Consider the following 25,840-nt stretch of genomic DNA (forward strand, 5'->3'; position numbering starts at 1 on the left):
GTCAGTTCATTTGGATTTACTAATATATAGTACCACCCTTAGCTCTGGGCAATTGGGGTCTTTGGCCTGTGTCTCATGCTTTATAGGTCCTCTCTCTGGCCCTTCTCTAGTCATACCCCTCTTTAAAGAGCTCAAGTTTGCCTCAATAGACCTATACCCTCAGGAAAAAGCAGCTCCTTTGCATATATTACTTCTCTGAGTTCCTGCTTTAGCTTCATCTTTGACTTGATGATTCTTTTCTGTCTTGTCAACTCTTTGATATGTTTAAAAAAATACTTTTTAAATATTTTATTGTCTTTAGCAGAAGATTTGGTCCAAATAATCTAACCTAAACCATATTCCTGGAACACTGAAAACATTTTTTTCTGAGATATTTGCTGTATCAGGGTCTTAAGAGCTCAATTGAAATTTAATTAAGCTTTTACTAAGTTTCCTGATTCTTTTTAAAAAGTAATTAAACATATAACCAAAGACTCTATTAAAAAAATCCAAAATAACCCTGAGTTTCTCTGACTTCTTTGACAGTTGAATGATCCAAGTCAATAGCTTTTTCACCCTTTAGTTCTTGCTTTATCTGAACTGAGAACCTCTTCAGTACCTCCCTTTTAAATTTCCCTTTGTGCTTGTCTTGTTAGCCAACACTTATGACTCCATGTAAATATCTCAAAGGCATAAAGTTTTCTAGAAAACTTAGGGAACAATTATCATATGTCTTATTCAAGTAAAAAAATATTTATCATTGCATTCATCATAGCAGCCATGATATAATCAATGTATTCCAGTTAACCAGAGGTAACAGAGAATAAATCTCACCCAGACCTGTCCTACAGTGGTATCAAACTATTTCCCCCTTTTAATCTTACTATTTATTCTATATCTATATAAAGATAGATTTATCACTTATTGCCATTCAAGCTTGCACTGATGATATGGATTTTTTAAAAATATGATAGTTATACTATTTAAAATAAAATCAAAGAGATCTAGAACAATTTCTTAAAGTGGTACAAGTGGGGCCATGGCATACAGTCATTTAGCTTCTGCACTATACAACCCTAGAGGTTGCCACTTACATCTAAGTCCACAACCATAAAAGGGGCCCTGGACCAAGGGGAACCTGGGTAACCCTTAATAAGAAATTGTCTAGTGTCAAGGTCTAGATTTTACTGTTTAAATGCTAGCAGATAGTTTTCTTTGTAATTGATGCTATCTCACCAGCTATCCTTAGCACTTTGAAAATTGTTAAGAACCAGTACCCATTCAAATAATTTTTAATGATGACCTTAATAGCATTGAATTAGCCCAACTAGTACCAGAAGATGAAGAAAAGTTCCAGCTGAAAAGGATTAAAATGATTTTTATGTATAACGAGTAAGAGTTTAAAAATCCACAGATTTCCCTCTTTGATCAAAGATCCTAGCGACCTTATGACCTAACAGGATGTTCTCTAGTTTATGCAAAAGACGAAAGGAGCTATAATACTTCAAATACCATAAAACTTCTCTTGCTAGGAAGTGTATATTCAGCTTTGAGGAAACATTCCAGGATTAACAACTGAAAGCAATCTTTTCAATGATGCCTGGTCTGTACTAAGTTCTTCTTGACCCATATTCTCTTTTCAGGGTGATTGCTGGAATTACCCTTCATTCTGGCCTTTCCTGCCCTCATTTGGGAGTTGAGTACAAGCTCTCTTGTGAAAAACATGGTTTATTTTGATCAGAGTCCCAAGCTCTAGCCCACAATAACTAGTCACTGTGTACCATGACTAATTTAACTGACCATATTTTGTATACCACTTAGGTCCTACCCTAGGAATTGGCAAAACTCAAGAATAATGTTTGCAGCCCTGGCCAATATGGCTCAGTTCACTGGAGCATCATCCCATATACCAAAGGTTTCAGGTTCAATTCCCGGTCAGGGCACATACCTAGGTTGCGGGTTCAATCCCTGGTCAGGGCATGTAGAGAAGGCAACCGATCAGTGTTCTCTCACACATAGATGTTTCTTCCCCCCACCCCAAGGAGACAAATTCTCAGGAGGCTGGCAAGGTGGTAGGAGTCCCACCAAAGCAGCCAAATGACATGACCAAACCCATCTCCTAGAGCATGCTGGGACTCTTTCTTCATATGTAGAATGTGGGTTTCAGGCCAGGTGAATTCTGAGTTCCATTCCAGAAATATTCTGCTCTGATATTTCTTCCAGAACTAAAATTACTTGTGCAGTAAATCTTCTAAGTCAGCTTTATGAATTCCAGGTAGAACTGAGTTTAAAGCATTTGTATAGGAGAGGCTTTTATAGAGGTTTAGTTCACTAAATAGAGCTTTTAAAAAAGAGCAATGCTTTTGGAGGGAAACTGAGTTCAGAAATAAAATATAAATTTTTAAATTTTTAAATGAAGCTTTTTATGATATACATATAAGTGTACAATTCAGTGAATTTCAGGGACTGAACACACCCATGTAACAGAAGCCCCCTTGTGCCCACTCCTAACTTTCACACCCTCTCCCTGCTTCCAAGGATAACTGCTCTCCCAACTTCTTACTCCATCAATTAGTTTTGCCTGCTTTTGTTCCTCATACAAATGGAATCATGTACAATATGCATTCTTTTATGTCTGGCTCCTTTATCTAACATTATATTTCTGAGATTCATCAATATTGTGTGTAGCTGTAGCAGACACTTAAATTTTCCTCCAGAGAGACATTGCTACATTTTTGCACAACTATATTAGCATTCTCTTTTGAGTGACCCATTTGAGAGGGTCAATATTATGCCATTATGAACAGAGAGAGGATAAAGTGCTGAAGAGGAGTGACAGACCAGAGGCAGTTTACAGTACATTAATGTATATATCATTAATATATAATACAATTTATTGATTTTTAAAATGTAAGCCCTCTTTGGAAGGAGTAGGATTCACCTCCTGGTCTAAGACGAGGAAAGAATCACCTCCCTGCCCCCCCCTCACCATACTGGTGATGGCTATTACATTACAGGATTCTTAAAGATTGCCTGCTTCTCTTTGAGACTGAGAATTTGTGATTTATCCCCATCTTTCTTTGCCCTCATTCCTGTAATCCCATAATCCCTGCACTACCTAACCCTGCACACTAGGTACAAAATAGATATTATTTGACTGAATGAGTGAAGAGTACAGCTAACATTTATAGTGCCTTAATGATACCAGCTATTGTGGGAAGATCTCTTATTTACTCATCACAGCAACACTATCAGGTGGTTTGGTGCTCTTATCACAATTTGCTAAATGGGGAATCTGGGCCATTGAACATAACCTGTCCAATGTCACTCAGACATTGAGTGGCCAGGACTTATGAACTCATCTCTTTAGTCTTCACCACTGCACATACACTCTATTTTAGTTTGCCAGAAGTTGCAGAGTTGGCTGGGTTCATGGGTGCCCTGTGGCCTGTAGCTCTACCTGCTGAGGACACACAGCCTGACCTGTCCCAGCCATTTCCCTTGTGGCCATATAGAGGAAGTCTTCTCCTTGGGCTCTCATTGCCCCCCCTGCTGTGAGAGGACCAGACATAATCTTAGCACTTGCAATTCTAATTCTGTATACCTAGCTCCCCCAAGCGCCTGTCCCACCTCCACCACATATATCTCATCTAGTTAACTGCTATTCAGCCCTCACATCTCATCTCATGTATGTTAGCATTCAATAAATATTTGTTGAATGATTGAATAAATGACCAGTAAATGAGGTTTTTAAATTCAGTTCTGATATCAACTTTGCTTTTTAAATAATGTTAACTCTGCCCTGACTACAAAAAATGCAATCAATGATAATGAACTAATATGTAATTAAGAGGAAATGCAATGTACCCATCCTTTTACAATCTAAGACATAAACAAGAGATTATTTGTGAGATTCTGTGGGCCCTTCTGATTCTTAGCATAGTTTTAAACTAGTTTTTATATGGCGGTAATAATTATATACGCAGTGTTTTGTGTTTTTAATTTCTCCTTAATATTTTGCATGTATTGATGATTTCCATAAATTTGTATGGTGACCTTGCTTGTCATTTTAAACATAACAGAATATCCCACTGGGTGGTCCTCCCATAATAAACATTGGGTTTTGCTTTTTGTAGCCAGTGCCCATCTGGCATTGCCAATTATCTGAAGCTACAGTAATTTAAAGGAAGCAGGACTGAAGTTTGCCTTGGTTGAGGAACTGACCTTTGGGTATTGCTGTGTTGTGATTATGGCAAGCTGTGATGATATTTTCCCCTTAATTTATTCCAGGATGTTTTTCTCTGGCGGGCAGTGTGGCCATGTTGGCAGACCTGAAGAACTTTTACTGATGTTCAAGATATTTCTTGTCATTTGTGTTCATGTTGTTCTGGTTACATCCCTGGAAGGTAAGATACCTATTCTCCTTCATTGGGGTATGTGTGTGTGTGCATGTGTGTGTGCTCGCACACCCCCTTGTGTGTTCATTTAGGAATTTCTTACTTTGGTAAAAAAAAAAACAAAAAACATAAAACTTACTATTTTAAATATTTTTAAGTGTACAATTCACTGGCATTAAATATATTTGCAATTTTTTGCAACCATCATGACTGTTAATTTCCAGAACGTTTTCATCATCTCAAACAGAAACTCTGTACCCATTAAACAATAGCTCCCCATTCTCCCCAGCCTCTGATAACCTCTGTTCTTTCTTTTGCTATGAATTTGCCATATAAATGGAATCATACAATATTTGTTCTTTTGTGTCTGACTTCTTTCACTTGGTATAATGTTTCTGATGTTCATCCATGTTGTAGCACCTATCAAAATTTCATTCTTTTTAAAGGCTGAATAATACTCCACATTTTATCTACTCACTGTTGATGGACATTTGGGTTATTTCCATCTTTTGGCTATTGTAAATAATGCTTTGAACATTGGTGTACAAATATCTGTTTGAGTCCCTGCTTTCAATTCTTTTGGGTATATATACCAAGCAGTGGAATTGCTGGGTTATATGGTAGTTCTATGTTTTACTTTTTGAGGATCTGCCAAACTGTTTCCTACAGTGGCTGCACCATTTTACATTTCTACCAGCAAGGCTCAAGGATTCCAGTTTCTCTATATCTTCACCATCACTTGTTATTTTCTGTTGTCTTGATAATGGATGTGAAATGGTATCTCATTGTGGTTTTGACTTGCACTTCCTTAATGATTAGTGATGTTGAACATCTTTCATGTGCTTATTGGTCATTTGTATATCTTCTTTGGAGAAATGTCTTCAAATCTTTGGCCCATTTTTAAATTGAGTTGTTGGTTTTTCTGGTGTTGATGAGTTTTAGGAGTTCTTTATGTATTCTGGATATTAATCCTTCATCAGATCTATGATTTGCAAATATTTTCTCCTATTCTGTGGGTTGTCTTTTCACTCTCTTAATAATGTCCTTTGATGCACAAACATTTTTAATTTTGATGAAGCCCAACTTATCTATTTTTACTTTGTTGCCTGTGCTTTTGCTGTCATATCTAAGAAATCACAGCCAAATCCAATGTCGTGAAGATTTTACCCTATGTTTTCTTCTAAGAGTTTTATAGTTTTAGCCCTTATGTTTAGGTCCTTTAATCTATTCTGAGTTCATTTTTGCATATGGTGTAAGGTAAGGGTCCAACTTCATTTTTTTGGCATGTATATATCCAGTTTTCCCAGAACCATTTGTTGAAAAGACTGTCTTTTCCCCATTGAATGGTATGAGCACCATTGTCAAAAATCAAATGACCATATATGTAAAGGTCTATTTCTGGTATTTGTTTTTAAAAGTATCTCCTTGAAGACACTTCTGCATGGAAATTTAAGGGAGGTAGAGAATCAGCTAAATGAAGCAGCATGGTTTTCAGAAAAGAGGATCTTTAGAAGCTTACGAAACAAGGAGAAAGGGTATCTGAGGGAGGCAGTAAAAAGACCAGAAACCCTGGGGCTGCAGTATCTATGGGTACAACTGCCAAAATAACACAGTGCTATGCAAATGTAAAGAACGTTCCTTAGGAATGTTATTTAAAATACATTATTAAGGACAAACAGAGAAATACCTTTCTTCTTCAGAAGAGTAGCAGGACCAAGGAATCTTTATTGGCTAAAGCAAATATCTACTAGCAGCAAACAACAGTAGCATAAACCAAACATACATACAACACACATACATGCACACAAATAAATGGAAAACTTCCCAACAGGTTAAAACACAATTGACAGTCCTTCAAAAAGTAGGCACTGGGGCATATTTTCAAGAAGCAACAATAGCTTATTTAAAAAAATGATAAGAGCTAAATGTGCACTGACTGCTTACAATGTGTCAGGTTCCTATGTGCTTTACATACATTCACTCTCTTAGGCTTCTCAACCAAATCTATGAGAGGGAGATCCTAGTCTTAGCCCAATTTCTCAGATCAAGAAACAGACTCAGAGAGATAAGTAACTTGCTTAAAGAAGTGGCTGAGCTGGGATTTGCACCCAGCTCTGAATTTTGTGCTCAAAACCACAAAAACCAGAGTTCTCAAACTTGAATGTGCATCAGAATCATCTGGAGAGCTTGTTAAAATACAGATTTCTGGGTCTTTCCCCCAGAGGTTCTCATTTAGTAGAGCTGGGGTGGGACCTGAGAACTGACATTTCTAACAAGCTCCCAGGCAGTGTTGATGTGACTGGTTCAGATATTACACCTTGAGAACCACTGCCTATATAACTGCAGGCGAAAGCAGGGAGAACAAACTCCTCCAGATATATATCATGGGATACAAATTCTGTTGTGGCCATGTGACATTCATGTCAGCTATGCTCACATACACCATCTCACTGTGGGATTGGCAGAGCAAAAATCAAATGTCCTTACTTTACTGATGAGTAAATACCCCCAGGGACATCATTCCTTAGGAACTGATGGAGCCAGACTAGATACTAGATCTTCGGTCTCACGTTTCAGTGCTTTTTCCACCACAAGGGTAGATGAGGAAGGAAAGTGGAACACAAGGGGAAAAAATCATCAAAATGAAAGCTGCTTGGTAGAAATAAGGCTTTCTTAAAAAGTATTTTAAAATGATGAAACAGGGCAGGTAAGTCAGAAAGTGCATAGCTCTGAAACAAACCTGAGTAGGGAAAACCTAAGTGGATGCTTAAGGCAGCTGAATGTATTTCTTTCTTTTATTTTAGAGAGAGAGAGAGAATGGGAGAGAGAGAGAGGGAGGAAGAAACATCAATGTGAGAGAAAAACATTGATGTGTTGCAACCTAGGTATGTGCCCTGACCAGGAATCAAACCCACAACCTTTTGGTGTATGGGAAGACGTTCCAACCAACTGAGCCACCCAGCCAGGGCTCAATGTATTTCTTGCTCTGTCATATGAATTGATTTCTGAAAGCAGTGGTTCCCAAAGTGTGGCCCCAGACAAGTAGCATCAGCATCACCTGGGAGCTTTTGAGAAGTGCAGATTGTCAGGCCCACCCTAGACCTGCTGAATGGAAACTCTAAGGGTGGAGCCCAACAGTCTGTGTTTTAATCAGCCACCCAGGTGATGCTGATGCATGCCCAAAGTGAATAACCACTGTCATAAAGAATTGGTTAAAACACTACTGCTGACAGCACAATATAGTAGAAAGGTGGTACGTTCTAGAGTTAGAACCCTCCCTATGCCCTGCCACCTGTTATTTGCATGATCTTCATTTGCCACTAGACCAACAGGAACTTCTGTTTCCTCATCTTCAAAATTGGTGCAATCATGAGCTTTCCCAATGGATTCTTGTAAGACTCAATATATGCTTTTTAAAAAAGCTCCATGAAAACAAATACTTTCTTTTTTCCCTTTCCAGCTTTATTGACATATAATTAGCATATAACATTGTATATGCAATGGTTTTCCTGAACAAAGTGTTTGGGGATCTAGAAATGGCTAAACAGAAGTTTATTTCTGTCTTTCAGAACTCCCACGAAGAGTTCATGTTATTTAATAATAACCTTGATGGCACTTACCATGTGCCAGCTGCTGTTTTGAGCTCTTAAAAAAGGCTAACTCATTTAAAGCTCACTCAATAACCCTTTGAAGTAGGCACTGTTATTAGCTCCATTTTATAGATGAGGAAACTGAGACACAGAGAAGTTAAGCAACTTGCCCTAGGTTAATCATTTTATTTGCAGAGCTGCAATTCAAATTCAGGCCATATGACCCAATCTTTCTGTGTTTAAGTACTACACTATCTGTCTTTTGGAATTCTTAACCTCTCTGCTGTGCTAGGCTCAGTTGCTTGGTGGTTATGCAACTGTAGATTAAAAATAATGGTGGAATCCATACTTGTGAGAATCACTGAATGTTAGATTGGATCAACCAGATGGCTCATAGGCACCATCTCCCTCAACAGCTTTGGACTGAGGCAGGTTCTCTTTAGTTCAGAATGGCTTAAGTCTGGTCTTTGATGAAAGCCTAGGGGATTGACCTGCTATTTCTATACTGGATAATCAGTTGTACAGTAATGACAGCCTGCTATGTGCTCAGCATTACTGGCTGCTGAGAGAACATCATCTCTGACTCCAGGGAATTTACATGCCAGTTGAAGGGACATGATTATGACACATGAGAACAACACAAAGTACAATTAAGTCCTAAATGTGAGTCAGTGCTATATGGCCTTTGGCCAAATCTTTGGATTAGTCTAGTTAAATGTTAAGCCACCAGTAGCAGATGCTATTGGTGCCCTGTCCATCCCCAGAGGTCACCTACAGACAGATCCTGTGTATGTTGATGGCTTCCATGTCTCTCTGACCGAGAATGATCTGTGCCCATGGAACCACACTTTGCCTTTGTATGGAAAAAAGCAGAAGTGCCAGGGAGTTAACCCCCCACAACAGTGAGAGATGGGAGTTGGTGTTTACCTAGGCCAGTTTCCTCACCCCTGGGGCAAGCTGAGGTGTGCCCCAGTTGCCCATAGTAGTAACCTCCTCATTAATGTACCCATTATTGACTTTGTTCCCTTCCCTATCTCACTTCCCTACTCCCTCCCTCTGCTTCCTGGGGTCATCCCCATTTGGAAACACATTCATCTTCCAAGGTCCAGCCAAATATTACTACCTTTATAAAGCCTGCCCTGACCTCTTCATAATAATTAAATCTTTCTCTCCAGTGCTCCTCCCCCCATCCATATTTTTTTATACTTGTCACTTTGTATCATGTCATTATGTACTTCCTTGGCATCATGAATCCCTTTCAGTGCATTGTTAGTGCCAGGTGAGAAGGGAGAATGGAGGTTTGGCGAGGTGGGTGGGAAACTAATGGGAGGAAAACTAATGAGCACTAAGGGCCTGCTCTGGGCCAGGCCCCTTTAGGTACTTTATATACATCATCTCATTTAATCTTCATGAAAACTCTTCATGGTAGATATTTTTAGTCTCAGTTTGCAGATGAAGAAACTGAGCATCAAAGAGGTGAGGTCATTTACCCAGAGCCACACAGCTTGGAGGATACCTCATTGGAATCTATAGCCGTACTCTTCATACTATACTAGGCTGCTCAGTAAGTGTCTGAAGACTGAAAGAACATGTCACTGAGGCATGAGAAGATGGAGAAGGAGCCTGGGGTAAGCCGCTGGAGAGTAGCCATTCCCCCTGGCTCTGGGGAATCTAGATTGCAAACACAGTAGCTTCACCCTGGAAGCCTGAGAGATGACTCAGTAGCTCTTGACAGCAAGGAGAGGTAGGTCTGACCCTCTGTTGTTAGGCCACTAGCCAACAGAGAGAATCCTTAGAACCTAGCACTTCCAGTTGTGTGATTTGGCGATGTTTGAAGGAGTCATTCTTGATTTACCAGAAGCCCAAAGGGGCAGGTAACTATACTTACATCTAGCCTCTAGCTCTCCCAGGCCATGCCAATGCCTTTTTTGCCCTTTTCTTTCTTTCTTTTTTTTTTTAAGTCTTCGAAGGAGGTCTTCTTTTAGGTACAACTATTTTCCAGAGGGTGAGATGACATAATAATAGTGGAAGATGGTTATAATTTTATTTTTGCAGAGTTGTCTTCCCCATTTGGAAACAATTACACATTTGAGCCAGTTTGGTGATCTCATAAGCTATAATCCCCAACATACTCTTTCTCTGGGCTGTACCTAGATCTTTCTGTGCTGCAGGCATTTCCAGTAATAGATTCCTCTATAATTCCCCTTCTTCAAAGCCTCACTGTCTTGTTTCCTCTTAGACTCTCATGCTTTGTCCATCTAAGACCTGGTTTTTCCTTGTGCAGCACATGTTAGAGGAGGTATAGGAGGTAGGCTATATGCTTCTAAAAGGCAGGGTACCTGTCTTTTTAAAAATTTATTTTCCAATTACAGTTGACATACAATATTAAATTAGTTTCAGGTATACAACATAGTGATTAGACATTTATATACCTTGGGAAGTGATGCCCCTGATATTTCCAGTACCCTGTTTATTACATAAATATAAACTTTATCCAGGGACAAAAAATCATATAGTCTGAATTAATAATCATTACAACTTATTATTGGAACTGTGATAAAATACTTTATAAATGTAATATAATTATATTCAAAGTAGTCAACCTCACTTTACAGATGAAGTAATATAAGCAGAGAAGTATTAGAAACTTACTCAAGGCAGAGTCAGGATTTAAACCCAAGTTAATCTTCCTCAAGAGCCAAGTTTCTTAATCATATTTAAAGCTTGGTTAAGGAAGCATGCTCACTCATCCATTGGAAATAAATGGACATGGGCATTTTATTAATATGAAAAAGATTACCAAGTCAAGAATTACATATTATTTAAAGTAAGGAATCCCAGATCAGATTTTCAAAGCTCACGACAAGCCAAAAACATATAAGAAGACAGAACAGGAGCCACCAACATTACAAAGGCCTAGGGGACTGCTAAGAATCTTCTACCCAGAGGTGCTACAGCAAAGATTAGGGTTTACATGGCTAAAAAACAGAGGCAACTTAGAAATACTACATTTCTATCTAAGTAGGATGCAGCATGAATATCCATTATTCCAGCGTTTCTTAGCACCTAAGAAAGAGTCCATTACGGTCACTACTGAGATTGCTCATTGTCCAATCAGAAGGGAGTCATTTGAGAGCAGGAGCCTCCATCAGAGCCACCCAGGCCACTTGGACCTTCATAGTATGGCATGTAACTCACTGTGACAAGGTCATTGTGCTTCAGTTTCTTTATCTGTAAAGTGGCAGTACCTCTCTCATAGTTATATGCAGATTAAATGAGTTAATGCATGTAAAACAGATGACTGTAATACATTTGAGACATTGTAAACATTCAGGAAACACTAGCCGTTATCACTAGAGACCAGCATTGTCTAACATAAATTTTTGAGATAATGGAAGTGTTTGTTATCTATATTGCCCAATACAGTAGCCACCAACCACATGTGGCTATTGAGCACTTGAAAGGTGACTGAGGAACTGAATTTCAAATTTTATTTAACTTTCATTATTTTAACTTTAAATAGCCACATGAGGCTACTGTATTGAAGTGTGGCTATAGACTATGTGTTCTAATTGCTTCAGAATGTTTCTATTTCACACTGTATAAGTCAGGGTTCAATCACAGAAGAAGAATCACTAGAGACACACAGACATGAATTTGACAAAGGGATCTGACCTTATACAACTGTGGAAGCTGGTTAAGCAGTCTCGGTAAAGCTGTTGTCTTCATATCTGATGCTAGAACTTAACAACTATGAAGGGCAGGCAGTAGCGAAGGGAGCATGGATATAAGATGCGGAGAGCAAGAACAAGCTGGAAACCACAAGCATGAGTTGTAGCCACAAAACAGACTAAAAACCATGTCAGTTCTTGTTGCCTGTGACCTTAGTGGTATGGATGTCCTGGAGAAGCTGAGCCCTTTAGCACATACCTGGCCCAGGGAGTCAAAGAAGCCAAAACTGGCAGCTTGACAATTGCCAGCATGTGAGAGCTACACAGTGGCTGCTACTCTGCTTCTACCCAAATCTCCCACAAGAAACTCTCTTGTGTTCCACACTACCCAGAAACATACCGAAAAAGGAATTCTGGAAAGCATAGCTCAGCCTAGCCATGATGTTACATTACAAAGCCAGCACACATACTAGAAAGCAAATGAGCTCAATTTTTTATCTGTTAATACTTCTAAATAAAACATAATACTAACATCTCCCAAGGCTTTATTTAATTGTTTCTGTTCTGCAACTGACTCAAAGATATTCTGAAGATCCTTACAACCACTCAAGCTTGTATTTTTTTTAAATTTTCTTTACATTTTTCCTGTGATTTAGAATTTTCTCCACATAAACCCACATTATTATTATAATCAGAAAATAATTAATGTTCATTTTTAGAAACCAGCCTATGACCCCTAGGGAGACTGCACACCCAAGTAGAGGACAACCTAATAACATGATTAGCCAGGCTTTCCAATTTTTCCCTGAAACTTTGCTGAGTCTTGACTTTGTACAAGAATTTAGGAGACATAAAGTATGGTCACCAGATCTGCAACCATTTGACTTCTGCCTCTTTCCTCACATGTTTCCAAAGTGACCCCAAGGGCATTTTGAAAATCCCAAGGGCAATTTGAAACAAATAATATAAAGGGAAAAGAAACTGAAGTGGGAGTCTTGCTCAATAGAAGGGAGAAATCATTTCCTAAAAAGTCACTAGGAAAATGAGAAATAGAGAGAGCATCACTGTATTAATTACTGACATGAGCAGTATTTACTGTGTATTCTTCTCAATGCTGTAATAGTAATACCTATGAAGTATGACCTATTATGATTATCTTTACCCCTATTTTCCAGATGAGAAACTGAAGTGCCAGGTGGGTTATGTAAGTTATCCAAAGTTACATAGTGGCAGATTACAAGAGTTGTACAAAATTAACAAGTGGCGGATTTGGACCTAGGCTGTCTGGGTTTCAGAGTCTAGGTTATTATCCTTCCTACCATACTTGAGGGATTCAGGGCAACATCACATGGACTGCTGGGGTCTGATAGGTTGACCATTGGCAGGCTGACTCCTGCTTTTCCTTCACCCCCACATCCAAGTGACCCCCCAAGATCCTCTCATCTTACCTTAGAAGTATCTGTTGAACTTCTCTTTTCATGCCAACTTTCCAAGCATGGGTTCAAGTCCTCATCGTGTCTTGCCCAATGTACTGCAGTAGTGTGCTCTGCCTTCCCACTTCAGATCACACTCCTTGTTTATTTCATAGCTACATAAATATATATATATTGTTCTGTGCCAGGGGCTAGGGAGAGGTGAGAATGGGGCAGGGGCTGGGAAGAGGGGAGAATGGGGAGTCCATCTGGTACTGAGTTCTTATCATAGGCTCTGTACCCCCAGATAACCTAAACTAAGATGACAAGTGGTTACTGCTCGACTGTGAGCTGGCAAAGAGTGGCGTGGTCTAAGCGAGACCAGAAACTCCGTATCCTAACCATTAGTGCCTCCACCTCCACCTTTCCAGGTGCGTCTGCACTTAAAACTCTCCCACAAGAAACTCTCACTAACCCATAAATTATAGGTGCTTTGGTGTGAACGAACATGTCAACCAATAGCAGAGTCACCCTAGACACTAGTGAGAATCAGAGAGGAGGGGGCACCCAAGTAAATGTTGCTTTTCTTAAACTGTATCTCTTCAAGAGGAAACAGAGATAACCCTAGAGTATGCATTCTCTTCTGGGGGCAATATCGCCCCCATGGGGGTGAAAATGGGTTTTTGTGGACACAAAAAAAACCAAACTTATGTATTACAGAGGACTGAGACTAGGATGAGGCAAGTGAGGAGTCTAGGACAGAAAATTTTAGGAGACACCTGCTTTTGGGGCTCTTTTTGTGTGTGTTTGTATACATATACATAATAATATATGTATTCGTTAGATGGCAATGAGTGCTGTAAGAGGATGGAAAGGGTCAGTCAGGCTAAGAGGGAAAGTGTTTTGATTTTAAATAGAGTGGTCTGAATCAACTTCTTAGAGAAGGTGACATTTGAGAAAAATTTGAAGGAGGCGATAGGGCAAACCAGGGGACTCTCTGAGGGAAAAGTGTCCCAGGCAGAGGGAGCAGCAAGTGCAAAAGCCCTGAGGTGGGGATATGCCCCATGTGTAGGGAAACAGCAGAGAGGCCAATATGGCTGAGTGAGAGGAGGGAAGGGAGGTATGAGGTCTGGGTAGAGGGTCATCTGTTTCATGGGAATGTGGGGAGATTCCACGAAGAAGCATGGGTATAACACCAGTGTAGTAAGTATTCAACAAAGGCAGTCTGCCTCCCTTCAGCCAGCTCCCTGAAGCACTAAGCTACATTTACATATCAGTCTGAAATAGCCCCAGAAGCTACCAACCTTCAGAAGTAGAGTGAACACAAATCGTGGGTAGCATTATTTGCACTGGCCTTGACCAGCAGCCTAGATTACTGTCTATGTATCTAACTTCAGGGGTACCAGGAAGGGGGGGATAATGCCCCAGTATCCCCCACCTCATCCTTCCTAAAGTGCACATCCCTCCTGGAGGAACAGAGTGGATAGCCAGTAGGTCAGTGGCTCTTCAATTTTTTAGACCACAGCCCACAATAGAAGTAGCCCTGTGTAGTGTGGGGCTGGAGTGCCTATGCTTAGATCCTAGTTCTGTCCTTTTACTAGTAATCTTGAGCACATTACTTGACCTCCCTCAGTTTCCACCCTTACATGTAAAATTAGGATAAATTTCTTTGTATGGTTGTTATAAGGACCAAATGAGCTAATATCTGTGAAGTGCCTGGTTATAGTAATGCTATATAAATGCTTATTAACTAAAAATAAACTCCCTTTGGGGGCTCTGCTCTTCCCTGAAAAAATGCATATGAATACACACAGAAATTTGCATTCTATTTCAGGGAATTTATGGATGCTCCAAAATGTATCTTCTACACCCTTGAGGGAGGGTGGTCTATAAACCCCTGAGAGAGCCAAAATCATTTCTGGAGGGGTAAAGGGCAAGGGGATGGGTGGGTGGTACTGTGAGAGGGTGAGAGAAGAGCAAGAACCAGGAGGTGGGGGATCTAGAACACATCTTACCCTCTTCCCATTTTGGCCAGGGCCCACCTAGAATTGCTGATTGTTTGCATGTTGGGAAGTTCCATCAGCTAGGAAGTGAAGTTTTCTTGAATGATGTCATTATTAATTGTTTAATAAAAATGTTATGTCAGAGTATTTACTGAGCAGTGTGACATGAGATGGTCACAGCTCAAGTAAACACATTTCAGCTATGCCAGAGTAGAAATGTTTTCATTCATGTTGTTGGTTATGTAGCAAAATCTGAAAATACAGTTTTTGGAAGAGTGTCTGTTGTCCTAAGCCCTGAAGTGCCAATATAATAACAAAATAATATTGTTTTTAGGGTTCCCATATATGAGTGCCTAGGCGTGGTGTCTTGTTTTGAATCATCTCTCTATGGAACAGTAATTCAACCCAGAGAAGAACTGCCACCAGATTACAAGTTTTGGCTGGGTCTAAAATATTCACACAAAGGGGGTTAGTTGTAGCCTCCTTTAGATCTACTCATAGAAGATTAAGCCTTTATATTTCTCATCCAACCTGGGGATGAGTGTGTTAGAAGTAAGTACTCATTAGTATTAACACAGTCACAGGTTTAAGACGACCAACCATTTCACATTTTAAGTCTTACACCCCCACAGTATTGAACAGTGGGGAGAAAAATGAAAATTTCAAAAATACTCACACATGACCTTGCATGACTTGGGTGCAGGTAGTTTGTTTGTGAGGTGAGCAAAGAATCCAAGAATCAGGAGTGAGGGAGCAGGAAGAGGGCATTAGGAAAAGAGGGAAAGTTAATTAAAGGTACATTATTGAGGTTACTGATGAATTTTTTGTGTTGTCTGTGATCTGTATTTGAAGGGTCATTTTAACACACATTTGTAAGATCTGTTAAGCAATCTATCTGCTATGCTTGGCAGTTATAACTACTACTCCAGACTTCAGGTTCTGAATAATAGTAATCCAAGAAGAGTTCTCAAGGCTTTCCTTCATGGATTCTGCTTCACTGCTCTCAGAGCCATTCCTCATCTTTCCCCTGCTCTGCTTTGTATCACCTGGACCTGACCCCTTGCAGTATTTGGATTAAATTCCTGCTCTTGAACTACCTGCCACGGGTTCCTGACTGATCCCTGATTGATAGAGATTCCTTAATGTCATCAGTCAATCCAAATATTTTTGAACATCTACTAGATACAAGGCACTGGACTGAATTCCTTGAGGCTAATAAATAAAGCATCAAGCAGCTTAGCATCTAGTTGGGAAGACAAGACATACAATGGCAAACTTAAATAACAATGCCTAAGAGTATATGTTCAAATGCCAAGTGAATGATGTAGTCAGTGAATAAGCTTTAAGATATAAAAAGAAGAGAGCCATCTCCATTGGCTTCTGTAGCCAGGGCATACTTAAGAGGGCCAGGGAGCTGACATAAAGCGGTCATCTGCTAAAACTTCCAATTTTGGAAGGGTGAAAGTTTGAAATGTTACTTGAAATCTCCTGATTTATAAACTTTCAGAAACATCAGTGTGATTACCACTGTGTGGGCAAGATAGAACTTGTCTGGGAGCTGAATTGGGATTGTCAGCCAATGGTGTGCATTTGGTGGATGACTTACTGTATTGGGGGAGAAGTCGGAGGCAAAGAACCCTTCCAATTAAAAGATTCCAGGGTTCTAATATTTCACTAATATATGAGGCAATCAAGGCCTGGGCTTAGAAGGGGACAGTGGGCATGGGAAGGGAACAGAGGAGAAAGAGATTAGAGAATATTCATAATAATACCCTACCTTTATATACTAGTTTATGGTCTGCAGAGCTTGTCATTGGAAGCAGGATAGAATAGAGGCTCAGAGGGTAGGCTCTGATGCCAGACTACCTGGGTTCAAATCCCAGCTCTACTATGAATTGCTGGTGCAAGTCAATAAACTTTGCCCAACCTCAGTTTCTCAAGCACTAAAAAGGACCGATGCTAATAAATTCACATATCTGATAGAGCTGTTGGCTAATTAAATAATAAAATGTGTAAGAAGCCCTTAATACAGTAAGCCTAGACCACAGGAATCAGTGTTCACTATTATCATACATACACCATCTGTCTTTAATCCTTGCAACAGCCTCAAGTTACAGTGAGAAGAATGCACAGGATGATTGACTAGATCTGGAGATGGAAGATGAGATACGGGAGGAGTTGGGAGTAATGGCCAGAGAGTAAGCATTTGGTTTGTAGATTCAGCTCTATTGCTGAAATTAACTTTGGGTTTCTGGGCCCTTCAACACCTGTGGGATTTTTCTACATAAAGAGTGGTTCCTTGCAACTCATATTCTTCATAATTTTAAAATACTGGATTTCTGAGTATGGTAGGAAGAATAATGGCTCCCCCACAATGTCCATGTCTCAATGCCTAGAACCTGTAAATATGTTATCCTACATGGCAAAAGGGATTTTGTGGATGTGATTAAAGTTAAGGACCCTGAGATGGGGAGATTATCATGGATTATCTGGGTAGGCCCAATCTAATCACAAGAATTCTTAAGAGTCAAAGAGGAAAGTAGAAGAGTCAGAGGGATGCTACATGAGAAGGACCCCCACCCCATCCCACAGTTGCTAGCTTTGAAGATGAAGGAATAGGGCATGAGCCAAGAAATGTGGGTGGCTTCCAGAATTTGGTTAACAGCTCTCAATTTACTGCTGGCGGGCACCTTGGTCAGTCCTACTACCACAAAGTACTGAATTCTGTCAAAACCCCCCAAAAGCAGAACACAGATTCTCCACTAGAGCCTCCAGGAAGGAATGCAGTCTATTGATACCTTGATTTTAGTCTTACAGAACATGTAGTGGATTTACAGAACTATAACATAACAAACTTGTGTTGTCTTCAACCACTAAATTCATGGTAATTAGTTACAACAGCAACAGGAAACTAATACACTGAGATTTCCAGCTTAAATTACATAGCTGGTGCTACCAGCAATACCGTCAAATTCAAGAACTGATTAGGTATGAAAATGATGTGAAGTGATGAGAGGTAAGTTCTTAGATATATGGAGTTGAAGAGGCAATGACAGTAAGGCATTCACAGGGCGGCAGTGGTCAGATCACACTTGGCTATGTGGGATTGGAGTTTGGGAAGTAGTGGCAATAACTTTGAAACAAAGTGTCAGGGAGGAAACGTAGAGAAAGACTCCATCAGTGGAGCCAGTTTCTTGAGTTTCCAGTTCCTCTGTTTGGCTTCCATGCTAAGTTTATGCATGCCAAACTCCTGCTCATCATAATTGGAATATATGGACTTTGTTTTAAAAAAATCACTAGGGAGTCATACCGAGTAAATTTTATAGACACATCACAATAATTTTATTTATTGACTTAAATCAAGACTTCAATAAATGAATAATGCTTTAAAATTTGCTCTTTGTTGGTTTCCAAAGGAAAATCTGAAAAATTTAACTGTTTTTCCTTTCTTTGTTTATGAATCTTTTTAACAATGGAAATATTTTGTCTCCTAAGAGTGTCATGAAGCTCAAATATATGACTCACTGGAAATGACGACCACCTCTTTGGTTGTAACAAATGAGAAGGGAGTTAGGAGAGAGCCCAAGAGAAACAGGCTGATACTCAGGAAAATGTAAGGCCTACGGGGATCTCTCTCTGTTAGACCAGGAGGAGTGATGTGGAGCATCATAATGAGAGGCAGAAAGTGAATAAAATGTTAGTCACTGAGCAATCAGGCTTCTAGAAGAAGAAAAAATGCCAAAAGAAAAAAAAAGTGGGCAAAAACAGCTTTAAAATCTCTAGCTTCTATTTACCAGATTTCCTCCCTTCATCACTGTACATAGCTGCTTGGAGCCCCGTAAATTCCCTGATGGAAGAGGCCAGCTCTGCCTGTGGGGTGGGCTGGTCTAGCCCTTGAGCTAAATTTTCATCAGGTTTTACCTCTTTTTTGTGAATCCAACCTTTCTACCCAGAGATGGCCAACCAATTCTGTGGGTTTTCCAGAAAACTTCCTTCTCTGCTCTGGCTGTCCTATTATGCTTGACTAGTCCATTTCCTCTAACATCTAAGAAAGAGGTGAGACTCAAATCAGCCCCCTTCCTTGTGGGTACACAGCTCTGCTCAAAGGATTTAGCAGCAGAGAAGGTTGTAACCATTGGTAGCTATGGCAGCCACTGTTAGCCCCTTTCGCCTTTCAACATCACTCTCCATCCCTCTTCCCTGGTACTCAACTCTTCTTCAGTGTGCTGTACCATATTACTTGATCTGTAGATATTGTACCAACCTAGCATCCCAGGAATAAATCCCACTTGATCATGATGTATGATCTTTTTAATGTATTGCTAGATCAAGTTTGCTAATATTTTGTTGAGGATTTTGGCATCTATGTTCATCAGGGATATTCGCCTATACATTTTTCTTTGTAGTGTCTTTATCTGGTTTTAGAATTAGAATAATGCTGGCCTCATAAAATGAGCTTGGGAGTCTTCCCTCTTCTTGAATTTTGTGGAATACTTTGAGAAGGATTGGTATTAGTTCTTTGAATGTTTGGTAAAATTCACCTGTGAAGCCATCCGGTCCAGGACTTTAATTTGTTGGAAGTTTCTTTTATTACTGCTTCTATTTCATTAGTTGTAATTGGTCTGTTCAGATTTTCTGTTTCTTCTTGATTCAGTTTTGGGAGATTGTATGTTTCTTGCAGGTTGTCCAATTTGTTGGCATATAGGTGTTCATAATATTGTCTTATAATCCTTTGTATTTCTGCGGTGTCAGTTGTTATATCTCCTCTTTTATTTCTGATTTTATTTATTTGGGTCTTCTCTCTTATTTTCTCGATGTGTCTGATTAAAGGTTTATCAATCTTGTTTATTTTTTCAAAGAACCAGCTGTCTCCCAAGAGTATTTAATAAATTAAACTCCTGTTAACTCAACATACTCTTTGATTGGTGGAATATTAAAGTAACATGAGGGATATATATTATGCTTGACTAGTCCATTTCCTCTAACATCTAAGACAGAGGTGAGCAGAGACTGGGCAGAGACTAAGAGGAGGCAATTACGATTAAATTAGGTCATCAAGTCATTAACTATTCTGGGTACATGGAGAAAAATCAGGTTATAAATAGTTTGTGTGATATGATCTTTCTTATCATACATATCAATACATATATACACAAGCATTTATCCATTTATTTATATACAGTTGACCTTGAACAAAATGGGCTTGAATTGTGCAAGTCCACTTATATGCGGATTTTTTCAAAAAATACTGTAAATGTATTTTCCCTATGACTGTCTTAATAACATTTTCTTTTCTCTAGCTTACTTTACATTATGTAAGAATACAGTATATAATACATATAACATACAAAATACGTGTTAATCAACTGTTTATGTTATCGGTAAGGCTTCTTCTGGTCAACGGTGGGCTATTAGCAGTTAAGATTTTGGGGAGTCAAAAGTTACATGTGGGTTTTCAACTGTGCTGGGGATTGTTGCCCCTAATCCCCACTTTGTTCTAAGGTCAACTGTATATATGTAGATATACATATATACATAGAAAGAAAAAAGAATATATGTCAAAATGTTAATGTAATTTATCTCTAGGTGGTGAAATTACAGGTGGTTTTAATTTTCTTCTTTTTGTTTATCTGTAATTTCTGAAGTTTCTCCAGTAAGTGTGTATTATTTTTCATGGATTAAAAAAATAGAATTACTATTCCTTTACAGAATCTGAGTATCCTCCCAAAATAAATAATACAGCAGTTCTTGTAGTTTATACACCCAGAGGCATCTGACCTAGTTTAACTCATAAGAAAGAAGTGGCTTAATAGGCATAAAGTCTGTGCTAATAGGTATAAATGAAGCACAGTTAATAGGAATTTAATTTATGCAAATGTATACATTTACTTGTACAAATTGTAATGAATGTTAGCCAACAACTAAAGTTCTTATTCATCATTTTTAGTTTAAAATGTACTAAACCGTTATATCACAAAATATATAGAGCACAGTCAACAGTTAAATTGGAAGAATTGCTTCACCAGAGATACGTCTTTGTAGAGAATTGAAAAGAAGTACTGGAGGGGGAAGGGACGGGGTGGAATGGGTCATTGGGGAGAAAAAGGGACATCTGTAATATTTTAAGCAAAAATAAAATTTTTAAAAAATTTTTTTAAAAAAGAAAAGAAGTACTGATTACGCTGTTGAAAAAAATAATAGTAAATTAACATACTGCCCTCTTTTGGTAGCTATTTGCAACTCATTTTACATTTGCTCCCCTTTTAAGATGTTACTCTCCTACAAATTTATCTGCAAACTAAACTAATTTTAAATCACCTTTTTCCTCAACAGAGAATGCTGGTAATTCCAGTTTGTTACCACCATCTGGTAAGACTATTATTTCATGACTATGGGGGATTTCAGGAAAATAGTCTTAACGTTCTCTATGCAATACGGCATGTAGTCAGATACAGCAAAATTGTTTTTTTCCCCATGAAGCTTAATTACGTTAAATTCTGTCATTAAATCTATACCTGAAAAATCAGTAGCAAACATAAGAGGACAGGCATATTGTTCCCACACATTGCTGGACAAAGCTGGGGAGGGAGTAAACTGTGGGTTTTCAGTACAGTAACTGCTTAAGTTCTTCAATGTTATTTTTAGTTTTCTAGTTCACAAGTCTCCTGAAGAGCATCAAGAACATAAACATGCCGAATGTTCTTATATCTGAGGGATGCTTTCTCAGTACCCACACTGAACAAATATTTCTCAAAAGGCTTCTAAGGGCTTAGCACTCATAAGAATGGAAAGGCAAATAAATTAAAGAGAAATTTATAACTAGGACCCGTCTTGGCAGGAACGAGGAACAAAACCTGTATTCGAGACTGCTAGTTGGAAAGGGACCTCAGGGGTAAAGTGGTCCAGCCCCATCCCTTAGTGATGACATGAAGCCTGGAGGGGCTGAGTAACTTGTCTAAGGTCACACAGTTCTTGTCCTACATCACACAGAGGTGGCTTCTCGGACTTTAACTTCTGTATTCTTTCTGGTATACCATATATTAGAGAACAATCTTCTGTGATAAGGAGTCAGTCAACTCATTGTATTCTTAGTTGTGTGAAAATGAGCTTCTACTGTTATTAACTCATTTAAACAAAATAATAATAGCTATTACTTCTCATGCACGTACTTCATGCCTGGGAGTCTTCAGATACCTCATTTAGCTTCCAATCTTGCAACATAGGAATCATTATATTCACGTTAGAGATGAAAAACTGAGGGCCAGAGAGGATAAAACTTGTTCATGTTCGCACATTCTCTGGAGCACACTACTGGGGTTTCAGTTCAGCCACCATCCTCTTACCCCATTGCTAGCTATGCAACTTTGGGCAAGTTCCTTCATCTTTCTTTCTGTGCCTCAGTTTCTTCTTCTGTAAATTGGGGAGAATAATAGTACCTGTTTCATAGGGTAATTGTGAAGATGAACTGAGATGACACATGTGCCTGGCATGGAGTAAGCCCTTGATAAGTAATAACTATCATTACTCTGGGTTATTAAGTAATGGGGCAAAGATTCAAACCTGGGACTGCAAGTCTCCAAATCCCAAGATCTTTTTACTATGCCATTTTCCCCCTCATGGTGAAGCTTCTAGGGTAAAATGAAACACTGCATGTCTCTTCTGGTACAATAGCCTTCATCAGACTTAATCATAGTGACACCTTTGCAAAATCCTGTTTGCATGGAATGGGATATGGGGCTTTGGAGGCACACACTGGGTCCAGTCACAGCCTGGGTTCTGGGTGCCCTGGGGGAGAGGTGCACTAACTGGAAACTAAGAGCCAGTGCACATCAGGGATGGATGGGCAGCTGTGCCCACAGGCCTCTTCTTTGCATGGCATCACCAGTCATCAATGTTTAGAAGAATTGATAGTAATTGATTAAAAACCACCTTTGGCCAATTATTTTGTTCTGCCACAGGAGCAAAGGATTCCATAGCCACACTTTGAATCTTACTGCTCAGGAACTTCTTACTTCTGAAGAAATATCCTTAGTAATTTTAAAAAATGTAGTAAATGACAAAATATGGAATGAATAATGTAGGACAGACAGGGTGTGTGTGTTTCAGCCAAGGCATGAGCGGTCTAAAACAGACAGGCCAGCCAAGTGCCTCGACACACCCAAATGTCCTTATGGCTGAATATCAGGCTTCCTACTGCAAGGCTTGTTTTAGTTGTAAAATATTTGTGTTTACTTTTCCTGTGTATATGCAGAGGTCAAGCCATTGGATCTTTTTAATATTTAAACAGGCAAAGTGTGTGTAGTACACTGCACCCTTAGCATAAGTGGAGTTATTCCATTGTAAATTTATAACTTGATTGTCTTAATAGTAGCCATACTTTAAAATAACTTACCAGGAAATTGTGTTAGGTAGTACAGTATTGAGTGATAGTAATGTGTTGTTTTTTTACATCCTTAATTCACTATGGGAAGAATTGTCAGGCATCATTATAACCAAATGGAGCCAATGTGCCAATATGTTTTATAACTGTAGCTTGAAAAATATTTAAAATATAAAATGTTTTCTAGAACTCTCTGGCTGAAAATTTTTGAAAGTTAGTATGTCTTATATTTTGTTGTGGTTCCTAAACTTATTTCCATAATATTCCATAAGTAGGATCATGCTTCCTGATCATGAGCCTTGGGTTCTTCATCTGTAAAATGGGACAATTGCACTCATTTCATTCTTGGGTTCTTTCTCTACAATTCTCTGATTAAATGTATACCAAGTGATTATAAGACTTGCAGATTTAATTACATACTGGTTTTATAGCATGTTTTCCACTTCTTTTCATGATTATATCTCAAAAGTTATAACTCCTTAAAATTCAATAAATAATTGTTTCAAAGTACTAATTTGAAAAATTTGCGTTTTTTTCTCCTGCAGCTGACTCTCTTATTGGTTTTGTCCCCTACTCCAATGGTACTCCAGGCAAGATTTTTTAAAAATTTAAACCTAGATTTAGCCCAATTTGTTAAGTTTTTTATTTAATTATATCTTTGTATTGCTTTTTCCCTTGGGACCAAAGAGGTTGAAACTACAAGCCTAAATGGTAATAATTTTTCTGAAGCAAGTGAAAATTGACAACCATTAATATGAATATAAGTGTAATGAATGGTGTTGAAGGTTTCCATATTCAAATAATCAAAAAGATAAACCCAAAAAACCCAAGACTGACAATCCTGGAGAGCAACCTAAACTTTCTGGTTAAATGATAAAATTCTTATTATCATGGAGGAAGACAGCCCTCCATCACACTAACTGTTCTGTAAAAAAAAGAAATGCTGACCACATTATGAATACCCCATTTCACTTGCTCACCAACACAATTCCAACATGTTTTATATGACAGATTGTTTAAATATGAAAAGCACATCCAGTTACTTCAATATGATTCAGCATGGATTTGGAGGCACAGAGTGTTCAAAGACAGCTTTTTTACAGATGATTTTTATCAATTTTAAAATAGTATAAACCTAAATAAAATACTGGCTTCATTATGCTGGAGAAAAGGAAAAAGAACTGGGTTATATTCGAGGAGGTGGGCAGGGCAGCACATTCTGTTCCTTCCCCTTTGTGGGTAGACAGCCTTCCATCTTATTGCAATCAAAACCCAATACTTCTCATAATCCCTTGGTCAAAATAAAATCTCACCATGTGGTTGGCAGTTAAGGAGATAAACAATCATAGATGCAGTTCACACTGATCAAAACTGGTATAAATTCAGTTTTGGTCTAATGCCAAGGACCAGACATTATCATGTTTATGTGCAATTACTTTTTACAGCGAAAGAACATCTTCAAAATAGTTTTGGCAGTAGTATTTGGATTCCATTTTATGTGGTTAAAAAGTGTGATAATATAATACATTCCTTTCCCCCCCTAAAGTTTCATCCAGAATAATAAATTCTAGAATGCTTTTCATTAAAAGAAATACCAATAAAATAGATTTTAAATTGGATTTCAAGTGAAAAAAGATGAAAATGAGATTTCCCTAAAAGTTAGTTGAATATAGTGTTCAAGAATTCCAAATTTAAACTAGAATTACTTTCATAAGAATGAACTACATTAGATAAAAATATATTAAGCATCCAGAGGACTATCTATTAAAGTTAATATTAACTGTGAAGATACCATATCCCTTAGGGAATTTCATTATAATAGAGAAAAAAGGGGACAAAATATTAAATTACATATATGAGTTTATTTAAATGTAATAATGATAGGAATGTTGCTATGTTTTAGACACCTAACTTATGTTTAGGAAACACATTTTGAATGAATATTTGCTCAGGAATTGTCTCTGGGGGTTAGAGAACGGATAGTGCGGTGAGGGGTTGGGAAGCAAATACATTTGGTAATGTCAATTGGCTTTTACAAAGCTCTCTTACTTCTCCAGGATTTTGGGAGATGTGAAATGTTTAAGTAACCTAGGAAGATGCGTGTGTTTATTAATCATGCCAATAGTTAGGTTAATTTTTATTATTTTATTTCAGTTGCTACTTCAACAGTGTTATCTACTTTAAACAAGACAGGTAATATCAAGTTATTTCTAAATATAATAGCTGTCTTCTGTGGCTTCTTGAGTTTCTCACTTGTGTGGTCTTTCGGATTAGTAAAGGTTATCTCCTTGCCCACTTCCTGTGCCTTCAACTGTTGATTTATTACTTGTTTTACTTTGACATTGAACTGTAATTCTGGTATCACCACACTCCTGATCTTTCAAACTGCTATGGCCATAGCACTCTAT

The 25,840-nt window shown here is 38.5% G+C and overlaps 1 protein-coding gene across 3 annotated transcripts in view; it reads left to right on the forward strand.

The window, feature by feature from the left end:
- ADGRG2 (adhesion G protein-coupled receptor G2) overlaps positions 1 to 25,840 on the forward strand; it is a 99,899-nt gene that overhangs the window by 33,946 nt on the left and 40,113 nt on the right. For 2 of the 3 annotated variants that reach the window (XM_081126594.1, XM_081126593.1), the window contains exons 3-4: positions 4,270 to 4,385; positions 21,386 to 21,421. In XM_081126594.1, the coding sequence (XP_080982720.1) occupies positions 4,271 to 4,385; positions 21,386 to 21,421 (151 nt within the window). In that variant the 5' untranslated portion in view covers position 4,270. Of the gene's footprint in view, positions 1 to 4,269; positions 4,386 to 21,385; positions 21,422 to 23,977; positions 24,023 to 24,119; positions 24,144 to 25,586; positions 25,626 to 25,840 lie in introns of all 3 variants that reach the window. The other variant, XM_081126595.1, reaches the window with a different exon arrangement.

The sequence above is a fragment of the Miniopterus schreibersii genome, assembly GCF_964146895.1.
Source record: "Miniopterus schreibersii genome assembly, chromosome: X".
Lineage (NCBI taxonomy): Eukaryota > Metazoa > Chordata > Mammalia > Chiroptera > Miniopteridae > Miniopterus > Miniopterus schreibersii.